General features: G+C 50.5%; 1 protein-coding gene across 3 annotated transcripts; it reads right to left on the bottom strand.

The window, feature by feature from the left end:
- Positions 1-1,203: 1,203 nt before the first annotated feature.
- On the bottom strand, positions 1,204-13,940 carry Myl2 (myosin light chain 2). 3 transcript variants are annotated; one of them, XM_029477731.2, is made up of 7 exons: positions 13,822-13,940; positions 6,097-6,186; positions 5,169-5,244; positions 4,024-4,128; positions 3,040-3,118; positions 2,909-2,957; positions 1,204-1,385 (listed from the first exon to the last, which is right to left on the bottom strand). In XM_029477731.2, exons 2-7 carry the CDS (start codon positions 6,130-6,132, stop codon positions 1,287-1,289), a joined length of 444 nt encoding a protein of 147 aa, XP_029333591.1. In that variant the 5' UTR covers positions 6,133-6,186; positions 13,822-13,940; the 3' UTR covers positions 1,204-1,286. The 3 variants fall into 3 exon arrangements, with proteins under 3 accessions (XP_029333591.1, XP_021018931.1, XP_029333590.1); XM_021163272.3 differs by lacking the exon at positions 13,822-13,940 and adding an exon at positions 6,951-7,052; XM_029477730.2 differs by lacking the exon at positions 13,822-13,940 and adding an exon at positions 6,453-6,475.
- Between the last annotated feature and the right edge of the window lie 11,147 nt (positions 13,941-25,087).

Raw genomic sequence — 25,087 nt, 5'->3', positions numbered from 1 at the left:
TCCCAGGGCCTTTGATGTGCTGTGCTGAGCAGCTCTGCAGGCTGCAAACCAGCCTAGCAGTGGGGTGAGGGGCGAGAAGCGTGGGCCTCAAGAGTGGCCCAAGGTCTATGTGGCCCCTGATAACTCTGAGAATGTGGCCAGCACTGCTTCCCACTCCCTCACCCCCCATCTCCCACAACTGACAAGGTCTGCCGGATGGAACAGGGCAGTTTAGGGGGTGGCTCATGTTGAAATGCAGATCTCAGACTCCAGGGGCTACTGGATGAGGCAGACACTGGGCAGGAACCAGGGTCTTGGAAGCTGAGAACCCCTTTGACTGTGTGTATTTTGGGAGTGAGCGTCCCCACAGAACTGAGCTGGGTCCTGCAGGCCTTGCTGCCCCCTCTCTAGAGCCCAGGTATCTGTGGTCCCCAGCCTCAGTGTCTCTGGAAGAGTCTCTAGAAGACAATCCCAGAACCACAGGTAGGGTATGGGTTGTCCAGAGTTTGAGGGTTCTGATCCTTCAAGACCCCATCCCTTGAACCTCAGCTTCCTGCAAGGGCCCCACATCGGTTGCGGGGCTGGATCTGATCCCAGGTGTGGGAACTGTGGGTTTCTTCTCTCTCTCAGACAGGGCCTTGCCCTATAGCCCAGGCTAGCCTTCGGTGTCACTAATGCTTGGTTCTAGTGATTCTCTTGGACTTGGTTTCCTGATTTTAGTTTAGCTATGGGGACTCAGTTCTAAGGTTATGCAAAGGCCCAGGTCAGGGGAGCCAGGAACTGTCACTGCCGGTGTTTTATTTTTATTCAGGATCTCATTATGTAGCCCAGGCTAGCCTGAAACCCACTATGTAAAGCGGGCTAAGTCTGGAAGTCCCAGAGATCCATCCGTCTTTTTTCCCACCTTCAAAGCCTGGGCCCAGAAAGCAAACAGAGCTAAGGGAAGGCCACCTGGAAACAGTGACAGAACTGGCCACTCCTGGATGCAGATGCTCCTGAAGTCCGTGGACTTCTTGGAACTGGCTCTGTAGACCAGGCTAGCCTAGAACTCAGAGATCCACCTGCCTCTGACTCCCAATGGCTGGAGTGCGCCCCCCAAAGGTGCCACCACTGCCAGGTGGTGCCTGTTTGCTGTTCAAACTGAGATCCCTGCAGCCTTCACAGAACCCAAATACTTTGTGACTTTGGCTACTTAGAGCCAAATGAGCCAATGGTCACCACAGCCAGAGCCAAGACTTCCTGTTTATTTGCGCACAGCCCTGGGATGGAGAGTGGGCCGTGGGCCACCTGAGGCTGTGGTTCAGGGCTCAGTCCTTCTCTTCTCCATGGGTAATGATGTGGACCAAATTCTTATAATCAAGATTGCCGGTGACGTCAGGGGGAAAGGCTGCGAACATCTGGTCAATCTGCAAGCAAGAGTGGTGGGGTTCAGAGATCCTCAGAATGGCAGGGGGCAGAGTGGGCCTGAGATCCTGGGAAGGACCCCAATACCCCCAGCCAGGCTGTGACTGCTGTCACTGGCCCAAAAGTTACCTTTCCCTGGGAACTAAGCCCAGGCTACCGTCCTGGCTTAACTTCTGGGTCCACGTGTTCTTGTGTCTTTACCATCCCCAACTTTACTCACCGGGGTGATCTGAGGTCTCCTAGACCTCCCCACAACCCCTCAGATGCCCAGATGGAAAATGGAGATCCAGCTGTTGAGGGAGCTACTGAGCAGGTCATGCTCAGGGGCAAGAGGGCCCGGTGGGGACTGTGGCTAAATGCACGCCTGTGACCCATTGTGGTCAAATGGTCAGAGAGGCTGTATTCTTGGAGGGAAACCAGATATTGAGGTAGCTTATTTTACATGCAATTTTCCTGTCTAAAAGTATTTGGATGAAGTTGGACGTGGTGGCCCACGCCTTTAATCCCAGCACCCGAGAGGCAGAGGCAGAGGCAGAGGCAGAGAGGCAGAGAGGCAGAGAGGCAGAGAGGCAGAGAGGCAGAGAGGCAGAGAGGCAGAGAGGCAGAGAGGCAGAGAGGCAGAGAGGCAGAGAGGCAGAGAGAGGCAGAGGGTTCTCCATGAGCTCACGTCTAGCCTGGTCTATAGAGTGAGTTCCAGGACAGTCAGGGCACAGAGAAACCTTGTTGGATGAAGCAGGTGTAATGGTATCTGTGGTCCCAGCCTGAGTTTCAGGCCAGCCAGGGCTGTGTAGTGAGACAAATGGTTTTGAATGGTTACTCTTGCCCCTCCCACTTTCATCTCCCCTCTTTATCCTGCAGTGTTGGGGATTGAACCCAGGGTTACATACAGGTCAGGTGAAAAAGCTTAACAAGGCAGGGGCTGTAGCCTAGAGCTAGACCTTGTTAAGCTTTTTTTTTTTTTTCCAGACAGGGTTTCTCTGTGTAGCCTTGGCTGTCCTGTAACTCACTCTGTAGACCAGGCTGGCCTCAAACTCAGAAATCCACCTGCCTCTGCCTCCCGAGTGCTAGGATTAAAGGCGTGCGCCACCACTGCCCGGCTTAAGCTTTTATTTTGTGATGGGACTTTCCAAGTTTCCCAGGTTGGCCTTGAACTCACTCTGTAGCCTGTGCTGGCCTTAAACCTGCAATCCTCCTGCTTTAGCTTCTCTAGTATATGGGACCGGCAGGCCTGAGTCATGAGACCTAGCTGGCTTGAACCAAAAGACACTGTGGCCCGGCCCTGTGGTGGCAATGGGTATTGTGACCACCATCAAGCCTTGTGGCATGTGACAGCAAGCAGATGTCATCATCCCTCCTTGACATACAGGGAGACCGAGGTACACTGATACAGTGAGGTCAAAGACTGAAGCCCCATGAGTGAGGGGTTGATAGCTGGCTCTCACTAGAACCACTAGGGATGTGCACTAGGTCGAGACAGGGTGTCCATAAAGGGGGCTGGGTGGTGGGGACACTGGAGACCCTGTACCTCCTCTTTGGAGAACCTCTCTGCTTGTGTGGTCAGCATCTCCCGGACACTGTAGGAAAAGAGAGAGCAGATGATGGTGACATATGTTGGGGGTGGGAAGTAGGGACCCCTCTCCCTCAAAGCCCACTTACTAGTCAGCCTTCAGTGACCCTTTGCCCTCGGGATCAAACACCTTGAATGCGTTGAGAATGGTCTCTTCAGGATCAGCCCCTGCAAGAGAAGATAAGCCCAACTGTCTGCTGGGACTGGAGCTGCTGGGGTCACAGGAAGTGGATGTAGGTCCCCCTGAGCCAGAGGGGCCAGGACAAGGTTGCTTCCCTCAGAGGGAGACCAAGAGGGCTTGCTGTTCTTGCAAAGGACCAGTACCCACGTGACAGCTCACAACTTCCTAGAACTTCAGCTCCCAGCAATGTCACCTTCTCTGCCCTTCACGGGTATTGCACGTATGTGCTATGCACACAACACATACACAAAATAGAAATTAAATCTTAAAGACAAGGCTGAGGAGCCAACAGGAAGTCAAATGCAAGAGAGGCCTCACTCTGGGACTTTGTGGGCTGTGACGAGGAGCTTCAAGCAAGTCGCTCCTCAGATGCTCTCAAAGTTGTCAGTCTCAAAGGTCTCAGTGTGTGGAGTGCATTAGCCTAGGGCTATAGTGAGAGGAGTGGGAACAGCGCCCCCTGCTGGAACAGCCCCACCCCCAGCTGAAGCAACGACCCTGATTTTTTTTATGCTATTTTTTTCTGCCTTTTATTATGCGTGTGGCTCTTTTGCCTGCATGTATGTCTTTGCACTAGATGTGTGTCTGGTGTCCAGAGAGAGAGCATTGGACCTCTTGGAACAGATGGTTGTGAGACACCATGTAGACGCTAGGAATTGAACCTGGGACCTTTGGTAGAGCAGCCAGCACTCTCACCCACTGGGCTGTCTCTCCAGCTCTCCCATGCTAATTTCCAATGGGTCCTTGTTGAGTTGTGAGCTACCCACCTTTTGCCTATGTCTCTTCTAGGGTTTAATTCATGCCCAGACGTGAACACGCGCATACGAGCACGTGTACACACTCAAACACACAGAGTCACATGGTCACATGCACACTCTCTCACACGGAAGCTCACCTTTAAGTTTCTCCCCAAACATCGTGAGGAACACGGTGAAGTTAATTGGACCTGGAGCCTCTTTGATCATTTCATCGATCTCTTCGTTTTTCACGTTCACGCGTCCTGGTGGGAGAGACAGAGACTCTGAGCCTGAAGCGGGCAGCTGCCACCCTTTTTGACCCTGCTTCTAGGAAGCGTAAGGGACAGTGTCGTGTGTGTGTGTGTGTGTGTGTGTGTGTGTGTGTGAGAGAGAGAGAGAGAGACAGACAGACAGACAGACAGACAGACAGAGAGACAACAGACACCAGGACAGATGTTCCCAGCAGTGTTTTCTAGCTAGATGTGGTGGTGACTGTAATCCCAGCACTGGGAGGATCAGAAGTGCAAGGTTATCCTGAGCTACATATTTTGAAGTTGAGGCTAACCTGGGCTACATGAGACCTGAGCTCATTAAATAAACAAGTGTCTTCAGGCCTGGAACCTTTCATGCAAGTTAATGCTTTTGTTGCAATGCCATTCTTAGACAGACCTGTGAGCCCTGCAGGCAGAGAGCTCATACCCAGTCTCTGAGGGAGCTCTTTCTGTCAGGCCTGCTGCCGCCCACGGCTGCACAGCACCCCATGCCTGCTTTCCCTCCTTCCAAAGCACAAACGAGACAAAGTCGACCCCTTCCTTCTTAAAACGGGAAGCTGCATTAGTCACAAAGACGAACTGCTCGGTGCCCAGGACAGGAGCGGGTGGTGCTGGAAGCCAGGCTCACTGCAGAGATGTTAAATAAGCCCAAGTCCCAAATGGGATGACCCCAATAACTTGAAAGGCAGCAATCTGGAAGGATTTCAAGGATTGAGATGGAAGTGTTGGCCGGAGTGTAGCCTTCTGGGTAATTCTGTTTTCTCCCCCTTTTTTTTTTCCTAGTAATTTGAGTTTTCTATTTATGAGCCAGGAATGTGTTTAAAAACAAAACAAAACAAAACCCTCTCTCTCCCCCTCGCCCTGGGTTGAGAGGAAAGGAGAAAACATATAAAGGCCACTGACTGGAGTTGTTCCAAAGGGCTGGTGGCAGGTGAGCCACTTGGGCAGATAACAAATGGGTTCTTGGCTTTGTTTGATGCCTGCATTCCCCACCCTCCACCCTCTTCCCTGGTGTTGTCACTGCCACATACCTAGGGCAGCAAATGTGTCCCTTAGGTCATTCTTGTCGATGAAGCCGTCTCTGTTCTGGTCCATGATTGTGAAGGCCTGTGGGGAGAGTCACTGCTCAGCTGAGACAGGGCAGGGACAAGAGGTTCAGCTCCGGAGGGGAGGGGACATGGCAGGAGTAAAACCTGGTGACCTGCAGGAGGTGGCCTTCCTGCCTTTTGAGTTGGCAGGGACAGAGGTACCTCCTTAGAACCTGCCTAGGTGTGCCTCTGTGATGGCAGCTGTCCACCTGTTCCTCCAAGGGCCAGGTGAGAAGGGAGGACCACACAACATTGCGGGGACAGGATTCTGAGCCTGTCCTCCTTGGCTGTGGCTGGTGGCTATACTTTGCCACTTTAGTTAGGCACATGCTGTAAGGCACAGCCCCGCTGTTGAGGGCAACAGGTAGAGCAGTACTCAGTGGCTCTTCCCGCTTTGGTGGGCAGAAAGGAAATTCTCCACAGCTAATACCCAGGGACACAACAGTGACAGACACGGATGGATGCTATGCTGCCCAGCCCCACACACCAGGAAAGGAGAATCGGGAAACGTCATAGGATCCAGAGGCTGGGCTTGGTCCCGCCATCCTTCCCCATGCCTCTCGTCTTCCTCTGTGGTTCATATTTTTGCCTGCCCCCCACCCCCAAGCACAGGAGGGACTGAGGCTTTCTCTCAGGACACCAGCAACCAAAGTGCTAGTGAGACAACCCTGAGCAGGAATCGCTACCCAGCATCTTTCTGGGAAATCCCTGCATTTCAGCAAAGGGTGTGCTTTCATGGATCACCCACACAAGTGACTATGACCAAGTGTTTCTTTGGGGGTTCACACAAGGTCTGGATGAGCCTGGGCATGCAGATCATTTCCCAGGTCGGGTGTATATTGGGGGAGGAGGGGGACTCTGCCACACTCACTTCCTTGAACTCCTGGATCTGGGTCTGCTCAAACATGGAGAACACGTTGGAGCTCCCGCCTTCTATCCGCTTCTTGGCTTTCTTTGGTGCCTGGAGAGGAACATCCATCAGACACTGAGGAGCGCCTGGATCAGGACCTGGGCCAGGACCTGTCACCTGGGGAGTGAGTCTCTGGTACCCAGACAACATTCGAGGTGAAATGATACCCCAACCCCCCAAACATTATCTAATGCTCTCCTCTGCTCCACTAAGGAGACTGGAGGCTCAGAGAGGGTGAGTCACTTCTCTAGATCACACAGCCACACGCACGTACACTCTGTGACCCTTAGCCGCTGTCTCTAGCAGCTGGGGGCTACCTGTTCTGGGAGGCGGACACAAATATTTCAAGGGAGAAGACCCTTTTGCATTTTCCAGTTTAAAAGGTAGAACCAGAAAACCTCTTCCTGGCCACCTGAATTGGGAAAAGAATTACAATTCGACCCTTAAAAGCTCTCAGTCTCCGTTTGGCAAGCTCTGGGGTGGGGTGGGGGGTGTTACTGATTTCTTGAGATCAGGAAGTGGGCACCCATCCCCCAAGCGCATTTCTCATTGATTTTTGCAAGTTCCTTGGGGAGCTGCTATTTGTGGCTCCTTAGGGGAGCTGATTGGGGTCCCTCTGAGGGTGCAAGGTGCTGGTCCATCCAGGGCTAGGGGGCTCATAAGAGAGCTTTCCTCCTCCTCCTCCTCCTCCTTCTCCTCCTCCTGTTCCTCCCCTCTCCTCCCCCCTCCTCCTCCATGGGGTGCTTGGCTTGGGAGGGGGTTATCTCTTTGCTCCCCACCCTGTGTCTTTTCTCAAGGGTCCACTGACCACTCACCATGGTGTCTAAGGCCGGCTGCCGCCTCTGGAGAATTCAAGGAGCCTGCTGGCCTCTGCCCCTGCTGCGGAACAATAAATACCTCTCCCCTGGGGTTAAAAATAACCCCATGACCACTTTTGGCAGTTGTAGGTGAGGCAGAGGCCACCTAAGCCCCCCCACCCCCCACCCCATGCCGTTCTTCTGAAGTAAGAGCTGCTCAAAGGCGGCCACCCGCCTGGGTGGACACGTGAGACCCAAAAATGCCTTCAAGGTTAAAGAGTCAGTGGCTGGGGCCTGGCCTGGGGATGATGGGGTGTGCTCTCTGCCCTGACATTGTCTAATGGAGGAGGAGGAGGAGGAGGAGGAGGAGGAGGAGGAGGAAGGTGAGGAGGGGGAGGAGGAGGAGGAGGAAGAGAAGGGGAGGAGGAAGAGGAAGGGGGGAGGAAGAGGAAGGGGAGAAGGAGGAAGAGGAGAAAGAGGAGGAAGAGGAGGAAGAAGAGGAGGGAGCCTGAGCTTTTGGCTCTGGATCCAGGCACCCTTGCACCTCAGGGCCTTTGCACATGCACATCTTGGGCAGCCTCTGGCACACTCCCATCTTTGCTCAAATGTCACCCACGCTTGTCCTCTGCCTCTGCTTCTCTGCTTTGTGTCTCCACCCAGCTTCACGGGGACAGCCTACCCCCGAGGGTGGGCTCTTCTCCCTGGCCTCTCCCTGTCCCATCTCCTCCTTTGAACACAAAACCACCTTGGAGGCCGCCATTTGTTCACCGACTGGACAAATGATAACCACTTCACTCTCAAATCTCCAGCCACCCCATGGGAGCAAGGCCACCTTAGCAGTTGGGTCCCCATGGTATGAAAAAAAATGAGGCTCAGGGAGGCAGGCCGGCTGCTGGAGACAGCAGTGGAGAAGCCTCTGTCTCCCAAGTGCTGGGAGGACGGGAGTATGTCGGGAGTATGTCGTTACACTGACTCCTTTTCTTTTTTGAGGCAGGGTCTCATGTAGCCCAGGTTGGCTTTGAACTTGATATGTAGCTGAGGATAGCCTCACCAATGATGAATACAAAAAAGAAGGAAACAGGGTTAATTCCTCCATTTTTCTTTTCTTTCTTTTTTTCCTTTTTTCTTTCTTTCTTTCTTTCTTTCTTTCTTTCTTTCTTTCTTTCTTTCTTTCTTTCTTTCTTTCTTTCTCTTTCTTTTTTTTCTTTTTTTTTTTTTTTTTGTTTTTTCGAGACAGGGTTTCTCTGTATAGCCCTGGCTGTCCTGGAACTCACTCTATAGACCAGGCTGGCCTCGAACACAGAAATCTGCCTGCCTCTGCCTCCCAAGTGCTGGGATCAAAGGCGTGTGGCACCACACCCAGCTTAATTCCTCCATTTTTCAAGACAGGGTCTCATGTAGCCCAGGCTGGGCTGACTTTGAACTCCTGATCCCACACTCCCCTTGATTGCTGGGATTAGAAAGATGAGATCCAGGCAACCTTCAGGAGGCAACTGTTAGCCATGTTGTCCTCAGGTCGAGATGGTTTCAATCTGTGAGGCACGAACGTGGCCACACATTGATTGCTATTAGAAGAAGGGTAGGGAGTGACCCACACCTGCTATCTCAACACCCAGGACTCTGAAGTGACTCTGAAGCGGGAGGATCAAGAGTTTATGGTCGTCCTTGGCTACATAGTGAGTTCAAGGCTAGCCTGGGCTACACTGCTGTACCAGTTAAGCAAAGCCCCTGTTCCCTTGGCTTCTGATTGTGTTGAGGCACACGTGGCTTGCCAAGTGCCACACGGTGGCTGAGAAGCAAGGTGACCCACAATGGCTGTGGGAGGCTACAGATTGAGGTTAGAGGTCACCGTGAGCCTGGGCCCACAGAGGTGACCTGTCCCCAAGGTCCGCTGCTCCACCGTGCTGTATGAGGAAGAGCTGGCTTGGGTTGCTGCGTGGGAAACATTTGGTGATTTGGTGTTAAAAACCCAAGGGTCCGCGAGGGAGGATGCTGGGATAGACCCGAGTGAGTCCTTGTTGGAAAGGCCTGGGGGAGGGGCTCTGCACTCTTCTCACAGTTGGGGGCGGGGGGGAGAACGTGGCGCACACAGGGGCTGTCAATGCTTTGTCCCTGGGCTCTTGGTGGACATCCACCCTGGGACTCTAAGCTCGTGCGCTTGTGAGATTTCTGCAGCCTAGAACTTTGAGAGCCAGCCCCGAGTACCACGGAGCAGAGACTCAGGAGCCCTGGAGCTTCCGGAACAATTGAGAACAAAGCGATCTGATCGCTTTCCCATGTTAGTAGGAAAATACAACGGCAAACCCGGGCGCCTCAGAGCAGCCAAGCTCGCTACCTGGCAGAGCCGGCGGCCAGAAATAGAAATCGGGCAGAGGGCTGCGTCCACCGTGGATGCGGAGACAGTCCTTTCCTTTGCCCTTTCCAGCTCCCGGCAGCTGCCAGCATTCCCGGGCTCACATCCCCATCAGTGAAGCCTCGGCCTGGCCTTTCTGGCTGCTCAGTGTCCTTCCCAGGTAGTCATAAAAAATAAAGCTTAAATGTGTTTAAATGCACAGAATAATACACAGCAAAGAACAAAACAAAACACCCTGCACCCACAAAAGGAACAAAAGCCAGATTATATATAAATTATGTTCAGTGGCTGGGGAGATGGCTCAACAAGAGGTCCTGAATTCTACTCCTCAAAACCCAGACCCACATCAAAGCTGGGCATGGTGGTGTGGGTCTGAAAGCCGGTCGCTGGAGACATGGAGGCAGACCGTCTCTCTCCATCTCTCTGGCTTGCTGGCCAGCACGTGTAACCTAAAATCAGTAAGTCCCCGGCTTCAGTGAGAGACCCTGTCTCAAAAAATAAGATGGATCGCCTCTGAGAAATGACACGCAAGGTTGACCTCTGGCTTCTACCAACATATACATGTCCACATGACAGGTACCCAAACCCACATGGATGTGAGTACACACACATAGACACACACACACACACACACACACACAGAGAGAGAGAGAGAGAGAGAGAGAGAGAGAGAGAGAGAGAGAGAGAAATTACTCTTTGACAATTTTAAAAGATGAGAGAACATGTGGGTCATATTTATAAACACAAAAATGATTTTGCCCCCATTCTAAGGACTTTCAGTATTTATTGGAGCCCTACTGTGTGCAGGATCCAGTGTACACTGGGAGTCAGGGGATACTGGGGTTTACATTTGTCTCCCTAAAGCTCCTGGGTTGAAAATTTGATCCCCAAATCAGTAGCGATAGGAGGTAAGGTCTAGGAGAGGTGAACGAGGTTAGGTGAAGTCATGAGGCTTCCCCCTTACCCCTTCCCCCCCAGATGGGATTAGTGACTTAGTAAGAAGAGGAAAACAGAGTTCTAAACCCTTTACTCTCAGTAGCATCTAGCCTTTGTAGAAACAAATCTCACTCTCTCTCTCTCTCTCTCTCTCCCTCTCTCTTAAAGATTTATTTATTTTATGTGAGTACACCATAGCTGTCTTCAGACACACCAGAAGAGGGCATCAGATCCCATTACAGATGGTTGTGAGCCACCATGTGGTTGCTGGGAATTGAACTCAAGATCTTTGGAAGAGCAGTCAGTGCTCTTAACCACTGAGCCATCTCTGCAGCCCAAAATAAATCTTTTGTATTTGTAAATGAACCAGACTCTGGTGTTGTGTTATAGTAACAACATTAATTAACTCAGTGGAGATGAACTTTGAGACTCTTGGGGAATGTATCCCCAACTGTCTACAGTATAACTATAATATACAGAGAAGAAATACCAATTATTTTATTTTTTGTTTATTTTAGATTGGATCTCATGTAGCCCAGGCTGACCCTGAACTCATTGTGTAGCAAAGGATGACCTTGAATTCTGACCCTCCTGCCTATCTCCTGAGTGCTTGGTTGACCCACTAAATGCCTTTGCTATTAAAAGCCTAAGCATTGATTATTCCTCTAGGCAAGCAAAGAAACAAACCAAACAAAAACCCCAAATGCCAAACCTCAGGGAAATTCAAGTGCAGTGCAGAAGAGAGCAGGCGGAGCCTCAAGTCCTGACATCTGCACTGGAGGTGGAGAAGCAGGTTACAGGATCCGATGGTTCCAGCATCCATCCGAGACTGAAAAAAATATGTTTCTTCGGCATGAGAAGAAGTGCAGTTGTGACTGATGATGGTTCTGGTTGTGGGGGAGTTGGCCTGTGCCACAAGGGGCTTTCTGCTGAGAGGAAACAGCTCCCGGGCCTGAAGAGATTTCCATACTCAGAACAAGTTTGAAGAATCCTGAAGACATCTGACATATTCCTTGGCAGAAAGCCAGGGCCAGGTGAATGAACTCAGCTATTTAGGGACTATCTGGGATTCTAGGGAGGTGAAAACAGGATTTCGGACCATGGACCCAAATGTGACAGTGACAGAGCATTTGTCACCTGCAAGACTGGAGCCTGCGGGAATATTCACTTTTGATTTTCCTTGCTTGGGCATTGAGCAGCGGTGTGACATCAGGTAGGTTTTTGCTCTCAGCCTCAGTATTCTAATCTGTAGAGTGGGCGTGATAACGATTTTATCTGCAGTGTTGTCATGAGGACAAAATCAAAGGCGATATCTTGTGTGCCCTGGGGACTCCTGTTGGGGTGAAGAGCCTGCTACCGTTTCCCCCAGATCTGGAGAGTGGTCTGATCAGGTGGGGCAAGCTTGGAAGTGGAGGGTCCTTTTTGCACAGGCTGTGGGCACTACATCTGAACCTGGATCTGCTACCTTTACCTGGGTTCACAGTGCTTTCTTTTTTTTTTTTTGGTTTTTCGAGACAGGGTTTCTCTGTGTAGCCCTGGCTATCCTGGAACTCACTTTGTAGACCAGGCTGGCCTCGAACTCAGAAATCCACCTGCCTCTGCCTCCCGAGTGCTGGGATTAAAGGCGTGCGCCACCACGCCTGGCTTTCACAGTGCTTTCTGAAGATGTCCATGGAAGGAGGGTACATTTTCTTCTAGCCTCAGGCCCTGGGTGGTGGCTTGGCACTGCTGGGGGTCCTGTTAAAGTAACAATTGCTTTCTGAAGCTAAGAGTCAGCCCCTGGCAGAGTCAGAGATGTCAGAAGCCACGAGAGCAGGGTATAAAAGACTGGGGCTGGAACTCCTAGCTTTGGCAAAAACCATCCAGCCAAACAAAATAAGGGCTGGCGAGAGGGCTTGGGTGTTAAGAGGATTCTACTCTTCTAGAGGAATTGAGTTCAATTCCCAGCACCCAGGCCAGGAGGCTCAAAACTGCAGGGGTTTGTCACCCCCTTCTGGTCTCCCAGGGCACATGCACTCTCGTGGGCATATCCATGCAAAGACATACATACACATAATTAAAGAGATTAACTCTTAAAAAAAAAAAGTCTGAGACAGGGTTCCTGTTAAAGTAGAATTTGGGATAAATTGTGAGCAGCTTGGGGACCTAGAGGGGTAGAGATGCTTTATGCCTTTATTTTCCTCTCTGTGTCGTCCTGGCTGGCCTGGAACTCTATAGACCAGGCTGGCCCCAAACTCACAGAGTTTCCACATGCCTCTATCTCCCAAGGATCAGATTAAAGGTGTGTGCTACCACTGCCTGGCTTGTTTTAAGCCTTTTACCTGTCTGTTTGAGACAAAGTCTTACTATGTAGCCCAGGCTGGCCTTACATTTGGGAGCCTCCTGCCTCAACCTCCCCAAGTGGGTGCTGGGATCACAGACCTGGACCACCGTGCCCAGGGTGGGGAGGGTTTGAATTCATCTTCTCTGCAGGTGCCTTTCTCATGCCAACTGCAGAATGACTGTGTGTGGCTCAGCTGCCAGGAGCGAGGCCCCTTGTCCCGGGCCTACATGGCTGGGTTTGAAATTCCTCAGCAGAGCCTACAAACCCCGTGAGCAGGAGAGCAAGGACTAGTCTATGTGCTCTGGAAGGCGGAACCAGGTGAGGCGAGGCCCCTGCGTTGTCTCACTGGTCTCTTCTGGAGGTGGCCTTACCACGACCAGTCTGCCTGTGTGCCGGGTGATGGAGTCCATGTCTCTGTAGAAGGCGCTGCCATCCTAGAGTGTGGCTGATGGCTGCTGTCACCAAGGATAATGTATCTCCTCCTGTCAAGATGCCGAAGGTGTTGGTGACAGCTGCCCCTGGGAGTGGCAGCCACTCAAGCTAGCCAGAGGGAGTCAGGGGAGGTAGATCTCCTTCCCGGAGCCACTGGGTGCTGAGTGCTGCTCTGGCAGGCACCATGGCTCTGTGCTCCATGGAAGATGGGCATGCAGGACTACCTTGAACATTCTGGAAGGCTCCTCAGCTCAGCTGTGTTCAGTCAGGTCAGCTCTTACACCCAGCGCTGGCTGGACCTAGAAGTGCCACACTGAATTCCTTTTTGTCCTCATTGTCCCCAGCCCTTTTTCTTTTTGTATCTCTCTCACTCTCTTAGATCTCCAGACCCAAAGCTCCTGCCACCTTGATTCGGCCCTTGGCAGACGTTTTCCTCTTCTGTCCCTAGGAAACCTTGAGAACACAGTCCCCTCTCATCTGGCCCTAGGTCTAGCCTACGGCAGTAGCTGCCAATCACATTGGGGGTCTCCCCTCTCTCGCCACCCTCCCCCCACTTCACACACTCCTACCCTAACTCTTTCCTCTCTGTCCTGCTCTGATGACCACCCTCCCCCCACCTTAGCCTGACAGCTAAGATCACTTAGCAATTCACCTTCCCAGGCTTGACTGCCACAGTCACTGAGCGCTGGGGTTTCCAGGTCAGCTTTTCTGGGAGCCCCCACCGGCCCCCGGACACATGAATTCACCAGACTGAACCTTGGCGTCTTTACCCCATGAACAAGCCAACAGCTCCAGTCTTAGGACGCTGTTGCTCTGACGATGGCCAACAGCTGATGTGTACTTACTGTGTGCTGTGACTGCGGGTGGCCTGCGCAGATCCAGGCACGAGAGGACAGACAGGCAGACACACATCGTGGGGGCCGGGGTACAGAGAGACTGAGATTACTGTCCGGCCTTCCTGACCCCACTTCCCACTCCAGGCTGTGGACACTCAACTCTTAAGGGCAGATGCTCCAAGCTCCGAGTTCAAATGGTCTTGTCCGTTTGGCTTGTGCTGGGTCCTCAGAAGTGGAAGAGGGCTTCACACGGCGACATCCCCAGCCTCTGCAGCGATCTTCCTTCACTGAGGCCCCAGCAACACCAAGTACATGTCACTGGCTTGCCCGCCTCCCAGGGCATGCCAGGCACTGCCCAAGCTCCTCCCGGTCTGTGCCATCCCAAACCACACCGTAAGCAGATGTTTATATAATAAGGCCCATTTCTCAGATAACAAAACTGAGTGTCAGAGATGATCCTTTCTGACGGCCCCACAACCAGAGTCTCTGCTTGGGCAACACTGGATTTGGTGCAGGTTGTTGGAGTTCCTCTCTGTGTACTTCCTTTTGGCCAGCAGTCCCCACTGTCCCCCACTCTGGAGCAGAGACACCCCCCGCCCGTACCCCACCCCGCCCGCACCCCCCTCCCCCGCCCCCAGGAGCCAGACACTGTTGGTCTCTTTTTTCCCCCACTGCATTTTCAGCCTGGGCTGCCTGGCTGGCTGGGGACACAATCTCGGGAGGTCCTCTTTTTAACAGTGCCCTTCACATGCCCTCGGGCGCTGTCCTGCCAGTCGTGCCTGACATACCAGGGCATTGTCCTCTGTGTGAGACTGAGATGCCAGCGACAGCTGTGGCCTGACCTGTCTGCAGCCCCTTCGCTGAGGAACTTGGAACCATGACAGTCCAGAGGGTTTATGTGATCTATATAAAGGCCATGGTCTGCTCTTCAGTCATGCGACCTGGGGTCACGGGGTGAAGGGCCTTTCAGCGTGTCTTCAGCCAACACTCTGTGGGGGCTCTGAGCCTGGGATCACAGGCCAGTGTGGCCTCAGCTCTGTGGACACTCAGGACAACGCCTCCTGGCTCAGATGGAAGCCACTCCAGCAGGGTGAGGGGCCAGCCACCTTTGTGGTCCCCACTCAGCTGTTTCCAGGAGCAACTTCTCTTTGCCATAGGGCCACGACTGAAATGGCCCCAGATGCTGCCAGCCATCCCCAGGGAGAGGAGAATCAGTGTGGCTGGGATGGTGGCCAGGACAACATGACATGGCTCTGTTGGTGCCTCTGACGTTACGAACCTGTTCCTGGGTGTTAGGTGACAGCTAAGTCCTTATTCTCACTCGGAAGTGCAAGGTTCCCCTTCCCTCTGCCCCTTGTCACTGAGTCTATAACATTATCCCCTATGTCACCATCAGAACTCAATTAGCTCCTTGTACTTCCTGCAGGGCACAGCCAAGCCTCTCCTGTCCCCTGGATGACACACAGCCACTATCTGTCATTTTCATGACTCCTGTTCTTCCTCTCAGCATTCACTGTCATTCCAGATTTGGGATTTGACTTTATTTCTGCAAGTATCCACCTCCCACCAGAACTTCGGGAGTGTTGAGAGAATTGCGTGTGTTTTCGTTGGTGTGCCCCACCCCCACCTCCAGCACCTAGAACTCTAGGAAAGTCTAAATCCTTGGAACCCCCGCGCCCCCCACAAGCCAGCCTGTCTCTGTACAACTCTTCTGGTAAAACAGCTTCCTCTCTCTGCACAGCTCTCTCTAAAGTAGCCTCCCTTTCCTCTCCTCCTGAGAGTTGGGCATATCCCATTCTGTCAAATCTTTCTCTGATTCATCACTTTGTCTGCCACTCAATTAGGCATCACTTTCAAACATGGCTGCTCCCTTCCACAATCTAACTTTTCCTTCATTGTTTGGGATTAAAGGTGTGTACAAAAGCATGTCTGTGTTCTAGTCGGAGGGATTAAAGGTATAAGCTAAAGCCGAGTCACACCACAACTGGAAATTGGTTTTGCCAGTCAATAACAGTCTCAGGGTTCACAGTGTGATCAAATAAAATACCCCGCAGCAGGTTGTCAGCTTGGCTCTTGTGGGAAGAGGCGTTCACCTGAAGAACTGTCCCATTGGAGTGACGGGTGGGCACATCTGTGGGGTATTTTCTTGGTTGATGATTGATGTGGAGTAGTGGGTAGCCCACTGTGGCTTATACAAGAAAGCAGCCCGAGCAAGCCACACAGAGCACAGTAGTACATGGCTTCCTCCCGGCTTGTTCCTTGAGATCCGGCCTGGCTTCCAGCGATAACAGACTCACCGGGAAGCCAGAATTTGTCCTCTCCTCCTCTTGTTAGCTTTTGGTCACGATGCTTATCACAGCAACAGAAAGCGCACCAGCACAACAATGCTTAAATGGAAAGCTTAGAAGACCTGTGGGAAACCAGAGAATTTCCAGAAAGATCCCTGGGGAGTTGGACTTGACTGTCAGCTGAAGGATCTTAAGGTAAGATCTGTCTCCGAGAAAGGCCCATCCCCAGCTCTAGGAGGTCTGTGCCCTGACCCAGGCGCTACAGGCAAGAGGCTATGCCTCCTCCCGCCTAGAAAGTTTCCGTAGGCTGCCTGTCCTGTCCATCTCTAGCGGCAGTTCCGCATCCAGCCGGCAGGGGGAGCACGGCCACAGGCTCTGCGCTGCTTAGGGGACTGTGCAGTCGCGCGGGAGAGGGGGCGTGGAGGGGGTTGCTGTTAGATTTGTCCCCGTCGCCTTGGTCATGGCATCTGGCTCACCAGTAGTTGAGGCTTTTGGGAGCCAGGGATTGGAGGGTCCTGGGGTTGGAACTCAGGCCTAGCGAATGCTACACACTCTCTTATGATTTGATTCTGGATGTAAACTCTAGCAGGAAGTGTCACTCACTATCAAAGCCCAAGAGACCTGGTGTCACCACTGGGGACCCCTAGGACATGGTTTATTTGTTTTAATTTAATTTAATAATTTTTTAGATATAACCTCCTAGGCTAGCCTCGACCTCACAGCCCTCCTGCCTCAGCCCTCCTGAATACTGGGCTCACACTTCCTTGGTACTGAGTCACTTGTTCTCAGAGTCTGCAGGGCTGGCCTGGAGTCATTTCCTCCTCCTCCTCTTCCTCCTCCTCCTCCCTCTCTTTCTCTCTAACTTTCTCGCTCTTTCTTCTTTTTTTTTGAGACAGGGTTTCTCTGTGTAGCTCTGTCTGTGTTGGAACTCTCTCTGTAGACCAGGTTAGCCTCGAACTCAGAGATCCACCTGCCTCTGGGATGGAAGGTGTGCACCCTGGCTCCAGGATTTTTTCCTTTACAAGTGCAGATTCTATGTTCTCTGCCACAAATCTTTACCACACTTGAGCTGTGAAGACAGTCTCTGGTGTTGCTTCTGAGATGTTTCGTTGTTTCAGGGTCTGCCTTTGTCTATCATCCATGTCAAGGTAATTTTGTAGGGAGAGTCAAGTGTGAGTGAACAAACTTGATTTTCTTATTTACTTTTTACATAGGGAAGATCAGTGTATTGTACTACCAAATTGTATAGGCAACTTCCAAATTGAAAGCCAGTTGCCTATAGGTGAGGAGATCCTCAGTTTCCTGTGTGCCTCTCCTACCCACACCCCGAAGCTCTAAGGTGACCCTTGAATCACGTGATGGGGCTGGAGAGATGGCTAAGTAGTTAAGAACACTTGTATCAGGCTGCGGTGGCGCACGCCTTTAATCCCAGCACTTGGGAGGCAGAGGCAGGCGGATTTCTGAGTTGGAGGCCAGCCTGGTCTACAGAGTGAGTTCCAGGACAGCCAGGGATACACAGAGAAACCCTGTCTCAAAAACCAAACCAAACCAAACCAAACCAAAGCAAACCAAACCAAACAAAAAAAAAAAAAAAAAGAGAAAGAAAAGAGTGATCAGTACTCTTAATTACTGAGCTACCTCTCCAGCCCCTATATTTTGTTTATTTTAAAATTTATGCGCCGTTTCTGCTGAGACAGGTTCTCTGTATTATGTAGCGTTGGCTGTCCTGGAACTCACTGTGAAGACAGCAGTTCTCAACCTGTGGGTCACGACCTCCCCCCTTTTTCACAAAGGTCGCATGTCAAATATCTGGCATATCAGATACTTACATTATAACAGTAGCAAAATTAAGATTATGATGTAGTAACGAAAACGATTTTTATGGCTAGGGGTCACCACAACACGAGGAACTGTATTAAGGGCTCTTAGCGTTAGGAAGGCTAAGAACCCCTGATGTAGACTAGGCTGGTCTCAAATGCACAGAAATTCACCTGCTCCTGCTGGGATTGGTTAAAGGCGTGAGCCACCACACCTGGCTTTTTTTTTTTAATTTTTAAAAAAGATTTATTTATTATTATATCTAAGTACCCTGTAGTTGTCTTCAGACACACCAGAAGAGGGCGTCAGATCTCATTACGGATGGTTGTGAGCCACCATGTGGTTGCTGGGATTTGAACTCAGGATCTTTGGAAGAGCAGCCGGTGCTCTTAACCACTGAGCCATCTCTCCAGCCCCACACCTGGCTTTTTAATGTTTTTGAGACAGAGTTTTGTTATGCAGCTTGGACCAGCCTTGAACTCCTAGCAATTCTCTTGCCTCAGGCTCTTGAGTGCTGTTCCAGGTTTCCAGGCCTGTCCCCCTGGAGGCCTTCAGGGCCTGGTGTGGTCTCAGGAGGCCACTACTCCCTCTGTTCCCCAACCCCTGTCCGCCCTCCCTCCCTGCCCTGGAGCTCGATTAACAGGAGGTGCCGTGGGCTGCTGGTCTCAGCCTGGACCAGCAGGGGGCAGTGCAGGCTGCAGGAGTCTCTCATGGAGCTGGAGGCTCGACCGCATTGCTAGTCAGAACTTTCCCACAAGGTGGCGGTATGACACAGCCCACTGTTCTCCAGGAGCCCTGTTTTAAGCCACACTTAGACACAAGCCCTGCTCGGTCCTCTTATGTGTCCCAGACTACTGAACCCAGGAACTGAGACATGGGTGTCACATCTGTATGGGAGCATGGTGGAGCACATAAGACCACCTCAGAAACTTTGATGTCACGGGATGAGGAAGACACCTGTATTTAAAAAAAAAAAAATTCTTCATGGCTTGCATCGGAAAGCCCCTCTTGTTGTCTCACCATTACCGAGTGCGTTTCTTTTGTCTTTCTAGAAGTATCTCTGGGGATTTTAGGGAATAAAACTGGTGTTCGTGAAAGGTGGTTCTGAAATTCTGGGGATTTAGAGGCTGATGGCTAAGGAAGTGTCTTAGTTATTGTTCTAGTCCCGTGACGTGAATCCATGCACATCTCGGCCGGGGCACAGTGGCAGGCAAGCGTGGTGCTGGAGAGGTAGCTGAGAGCTCACACCAGGTCTCTAAGTTATAGGCAGAGAGAGAGGAGAGAGACAGTGAAAGAGACAGAGAGACAGACACAGACAGACAGACTTGGCCTGTCATGTTCTTTTGAAACCTCAAAGCCCACCCACATCTCCAGCGACACCTCCTCCTCCAACAAGTCCATATCTCCTAATCCTTTCTAAACCATCCATCAACTGGGGTCCAACCGTTCAAACATGTGAACCTACGGGACCATTCTCATTCAAACCACCACACACAGCAATTACTTTACACCATACAATCTCTCTTTAGACATAGATGCCTGTATGTTTTTAATGTATATGGGTGTTCTGTTGGTATGTGTATCAGCGCACTGGAGGTGCGCTGGGTATGAGAAGAGGGTATGAGATCCACGGGACTGCAGTTATAGGAAGCTGTGAGCGGCCATGGAGGTGCTGAGCATCGAACTTCAGACCTCTGGAAGAGCAGCCAGTGCTCCTAACTACTGAGCAATCTCCCTAGGACCTTACATCATATCGTCTCAAACTTGAATAGACTAACCTAAACACAGGTGGCGTACTGGCTGGTTTTGTGTGTCAACTTGACACAGCTGGAGTTATCACAGAGAAAGGAGCTTCAGTTGAGGAAATGCCTCCCTGAGATCCAACTGTAAGGCATTTTCTCAATTAGTGATCAAGGGGGAAAGGCCTCTTGTGGGTGGGACCATCTCTGGGCTGGTAGTCTTGGGTTCTATAAGAGAGCAAGCTGAGCAAGCCAGGGGAAGCAAGCCAGTAAAGAATATCCCTCCATGGCCTCCGTATCAGCTCCTGTTTCCTGACCTGCTTGAGTTCCAGTCCTGATTTCCTTGGTGATGAACAGCAGTGTGAAAGTGTAAGCTGAATAAACCCTTTCCTCCCCAACTTGCCTCTTGCTCATGATGTTTGTGCAGGAATAGAAACCCTGACTAAGGGCTGGTGAGATGGCTCAGTGGTTAAGAGCGCCGACTGCTCTTCTGAAGGTCCCGAGTTCAAATCCCACCAACCACATGGTGGCTCACAACCATCCGTAACGAAATCTGATGCCCTCTTCTGGAGTGTCTGAAGACAGCTACAGTGTATTTATATATAATAAATAAATAAATAAATCTAAAAAAAAATTTAAAAATTAAAAAAAAAGAAACCCTGACTAAGACAGGTGGCAAATAACACAAAACTCTTCTTTTCATTTTATTAGGGAAGTTTTTTTTTTTTTTTTTTTTTTTTTAACTGTGTTTTACTTGAACTCATGATTCTCCTACCTTGGCCTCCTGAGTCACAGGGCAGTGGAAGTGCAGGACGATATCCCACCAAAGCTTACTGTGCGCGAGTGTGTGAGTGTGTGGGCATGCATGTGTGTGTATATGTGTGCGTGCCTGCATGCACGTGTGTGTGCATGCATGTGCACATGTTCCTGAATATGCTTGTGTCTTAGCAGTCATGCCTTTGCGGGGCACAGGGGAAATGCCAGCAAGGCTGAGGCTCCTGTGACCCTCATTACTGGTGAAGGGCCCCAGCAGTGACAGGTTCTCGGCTCCAGTACCTGCCTTTTCTTCTGCTACATTAGAAGCAGGGTTACCCATCATGCCTAAGCCACGTTGTTGGGCCCCACCTGCAGGCTTAGATTTTGTTTTCAAGCCTATCTTATTTAGGGTTCTTAAATGCTTTAACCTCCCTTCTAGCCAACCTCTCAGAGGCAGGAGAAAAGAAAGATAAATAGGAAATGGGAGTTGTGGCCCTGTTTAGAAGTCGTTCTTTGTGGGGAGAGTCCAATCTGTGCTGTCAGGACATCAACAGTCTCATCCACAACATCAAACATGGATCCGTAGCAGCAACTCGATCCAGAAGAAACTGCGAGGCTCTGCTGAGTCTGCAGGAGTCCGTGGAAGCAGCAAGCAGCAGCCAGGATACCACCAGAAGTTCTTTGCTGAGCCTCTCTCAATGAAGTCACGAGCGAAGATCAGAGACCAGTGGAGAGCTGCAAGGTGGGTTTGTGTACGAGTGTCTCGTTCGCTGTCTATGGGGTTCTACTTATGCTCGTTCCAAACATCCCGTGTCCTCTCAAGTGTCTGCGTCAGCAAAACATCCTCTCATAAGACAGCTTCCAGGGCTGGAGAGCTGGCTCGGCGGTTAAGGGCACTCACTGACTGCTCTTCTGAAGGTCCTGAGTTCAAATCTCAGCAACCGCATGGTGGCTCACAACCATCTGTAATGAGATCTGATGCCCTCTTCTAGGGTGTCTGAAGACAGCTACAGTGTACCTACATATAATAATAAATAAATGTTTTAAAGACAGCTTCCAGAAGAACATCACATGACACAATTGAGTCCCCAAAAGAAACCAGAAATTTCCACTTCATCCTGTGTCACCGCTGCTGTGTCTGCCCCCAGTGAGTCACTTTGGAGCAACTGTACCAGTATCTTAACTTACAGATGTCAAAACACTGTTAGAATGCCAGGCGGCCCGGGTGGAAAACCCAACCATAGGCAGCATTTGAAGGGAGCCCTATACAAGCCAGACAGTGCCTGGGCCTCTGCCAAACACTAGCCTGTTTAACGTTTTAATTTAGGCTGTACACGGTGGCACATGCCTGTCATCCCAGCACTAAGGAGGTGGAGGCAGGAGGTGTGTAAGTTTGAGGCCAGGCTGGGCTGCAGAGGGAGACTCAATTTCAAAACACAGAACAGCCAGAAACTCCCAAGGTCACCCAAAACAAAGTTGGAGAACCCCACAGCCAGGAGGAAGCGGAGGGGACAGTGAACTATTTGGAACATTTCTGGGACTTGATCCCAAAACAGAAAAGGAAAATTAGGGGAAACTGGAAATCTGATCAATTGTGGGCTGCAGTGGGTAATGTAGAGCCAATATTCCTCTGTTAACAGCAATACACTTGCTCCCTTGGCGTAAGATGTCAGAAGTAGGGGAGGGCGTTGCAGCCTGTGGCAGCTCCCTAAAATGTGTGGCCATGCAACATCCACAGGGGACAGCATGAGTGCCTCACAGTTGGGACTCTACTGAAAACCCTGTCCCATTTGGCAATCGCCTGTGGTGGTGAATGTGGTGGTCTCTACACTTATCACCTAGACCGTGTGTGCTTCGGGCTCTCCTTGCTTGCCGCTCTGCGGTCTGTACTCAAAAGCAAAATTTAGTTTCAGTTTGTCAGACACGGGCAAGGCCAGGATCACACAGGCTGGAAAGCCTTGTGGATGATTTTTCTGTTTTCCTCAATACTCTTTTGAGTTGTAAAACCCTCTTCTCCTCTTTCTGCCTGTTCCGATGCTTCAGATGTGACCCTAAATCCTGGGTATTTGGGGACATGCAATCATGTCCCTTAGAGAAGCAGCTGCTGTCACACCGAGTCAGCGTGGGGCAGCTGCGGAGAGGAGAGCGGTGGGTCCTGCTTACATGACTATTCGGAGGAAGCTGGGTCTGATCAGCAGAGACTTAGGGACGAGGGGAGTTGGGTCTGATCAACAGAGACTTAGGGATGAGGGGAGTTGGGTCTGATCAATAGAAACTTAGGGACGAGGGGAGCTGGGTCTGATCAACAGAGACTTAGGGACGAGGGGAGCTGGGTCTGATCAGTAGAGACTTGAAGATGGTTCTTGGGAAGATGGGATCAGGAACTGATAGGTGCCTATCAGGAAAGGTGTTTGTTGGTACAATGAACACGCCTCTGTCTTCAATTTAAAAAAGTATCATGTCAGAGGGGTGCTATCTGATGACCGGACTTATACCCACACATGTTTAATCTGTCTCCCACCTTGGGTAACTGTGTAACCGCATCTGCAATCAGCTAGCTATGTGCTCAAGTCTGCAGGACATGCCTGGCTAGACATTTATTTTTGGCTTGCTGAAATTGTGCTTTGGAATAAAAAAAATAAGGTTAGGGGGCTGATTGACCCAGCAGGAGGGGGGAAGGAGGAAGGGAAACTATTGGGAGGCCTTTTGTAATGATGGAACGTTTGTAATGTTGATGTTATGATTTCTTTTAATAAAATAGACAATGATGTCACTGTTCATATGAGCAGGATTGTGATGGTATAAATAAAGATGGCCTGATTTATTTGGGGCCACTGGCTTGAAAGTCAACAAACAGGTGGTCAATGACTTCATTTGTGCCCGATGCCCTGTCCCTGTCTCAGGACCTGAACCTTGCAGCTAGAGCTGGTCTTCAGTACTATAACTGCTACATTTTGGTTTTTTTTTTTTTTCATAAAGTTAGTAGTTGCCTTGTGATACTTTGTATACACTTGGCCCAGGGAGTGGCACTATTAGAAGGTGTGGTCCTGTTGGAGTGGGTGTGGTCCTGTTGAAGTGGGCGTGGTCCTGTTGGAGTGGGCGTGGCCCTGTTGGAATAGTTGATAATGGACTGAACCTCTGAACCTGTAAACCAGCCCGTTAAATGCTGTTCTTATAATTTAAGGGGTTTGCAACCCCATAGGAAGAACAGCAATATCAACCAACCAGACCTCCCAGAGCTCCTAGGGACTAAGCCATCAACAAAGGAGTACACGTGGCTCCCACTGCATATGTAGCAGAGGATGGCCTTGTCAGGCATCAATGGGAGGAGAGGTCCTTGGTCCTATGAAGGCTCGATAGATGCCCCAGTGTAGGGGAATCTAGGGTGGGGAGGTGGGAGTGGGTGGGTGGAAGAACACCTTCACAGAAGTATGGGGAGGGAGAATGGAATAGGAGGTTTCCGGGAGTTGTGGGGAACAGGGAAAGGGGATAACATTTGAAATGCAAATAAAGAAAATATCCCGCCGGGCGTGGTGGTGCACGTCTTTAATCCCAGCACTCGGGAGGCAGAGGCAGGCGGATTTCTGAGTTCAAGGCTAGCCTGGTCTACAAAGTGAGTTCCAGGACAGCCAGGGCTATACAGAGAAACCCTGTCTCAAAAAAACCAAAAAAAAAAAAAAAAAGAAAGAAAATATCCAAGAACAAAGAAAAAAGAACATACAGTTGGGTGGAGAGTGAGGATCTGGGAGGACTTGAGGGAGCACAAACAGGATTGAAACATATTGCATGAAATGTTATTTTGATAAAAACAAATTAAAAAAAAATGTTGTCCTTACAAGAGTTGCCTTGGTCCTGGAGTCTGTTCACAGCAATAAAACCCTAAGTAAGACCCGCCTTTTTAAAAAGTATAGTGTTTTAATATAGCCAAGCATATTAATCCTTCCATCTGGTGTCCAGCGGTGCGCACCACTTTATTAGACAATAAAGTGCTCTCTCAGTCAAAGGTGGCAAGGATTTTGTGACATTTAAAAGAGGCACTTAAATGTCTTTTCCAAAATCTTTTTTTTTCTTTTCCTTTTTCTTTTTTAAGACAGGGTTTCTCTATGTAGTCCTGGCTGTCCTGGAACTCACTCTGTAGACCAGGCTGGCCTAGAACTCAGAAATCTGCCTGCCTCTGCCTCCTGAGTGCTGGGATTAAAGGTGTGCGCCATCACTGCCTGGCTTTCTTTTCCAAAATTTTTCTGAGTGTGATGGTACCTGGGAGGTTGAGGCAGGAGGATCACAAGTTCAATGTCAACCTAACACTGTATGATGAGAGTTCATCTTTAAAAAGAAAAAAAAATCAAAACAAGCAAAACCAAAACCAAAACCAAACCCAAAACCCTGGGGTCAGAGAGATGGTTCAGCTGGTAAGGGCACTTGCTCCTGAGTCTGAAAACCCAAGTTCAATCCCTACAACCCACTGTGGAAGAAGAGAGCTGTCTCCTGCAAATTGTCATCTGGCCTTCACCTGTGTGCTGTGTGACAAGCCACTGCTCCAATCTGTGGACACACACATACACATTCGTACATACACACAAACACACGCACTAAATAAAGGTGTAATAAATGCTATTAAAATCTGGATTTTAAGCTAGAAGAATTAATTATCAATACACCAGGACCTAAATTCAT

Source organism: Mus caroli, unplaced genomic scaffold (genome assembly GCF_978045245.1).
Source record: "Mus caroli unplaced genomic scaffold, Mus_caroli_1 scaffold_4, whole genome shotgun sequence".
NCBI classification, from domain to species: Eukaryota; Metazoa; Chordata; class Mammalia; order Rodentia; family Muridae; genus Mus; species Mus caroli.
This window is presented reverse-complemented; position numbering and strand designations above follow the sequence as displayed.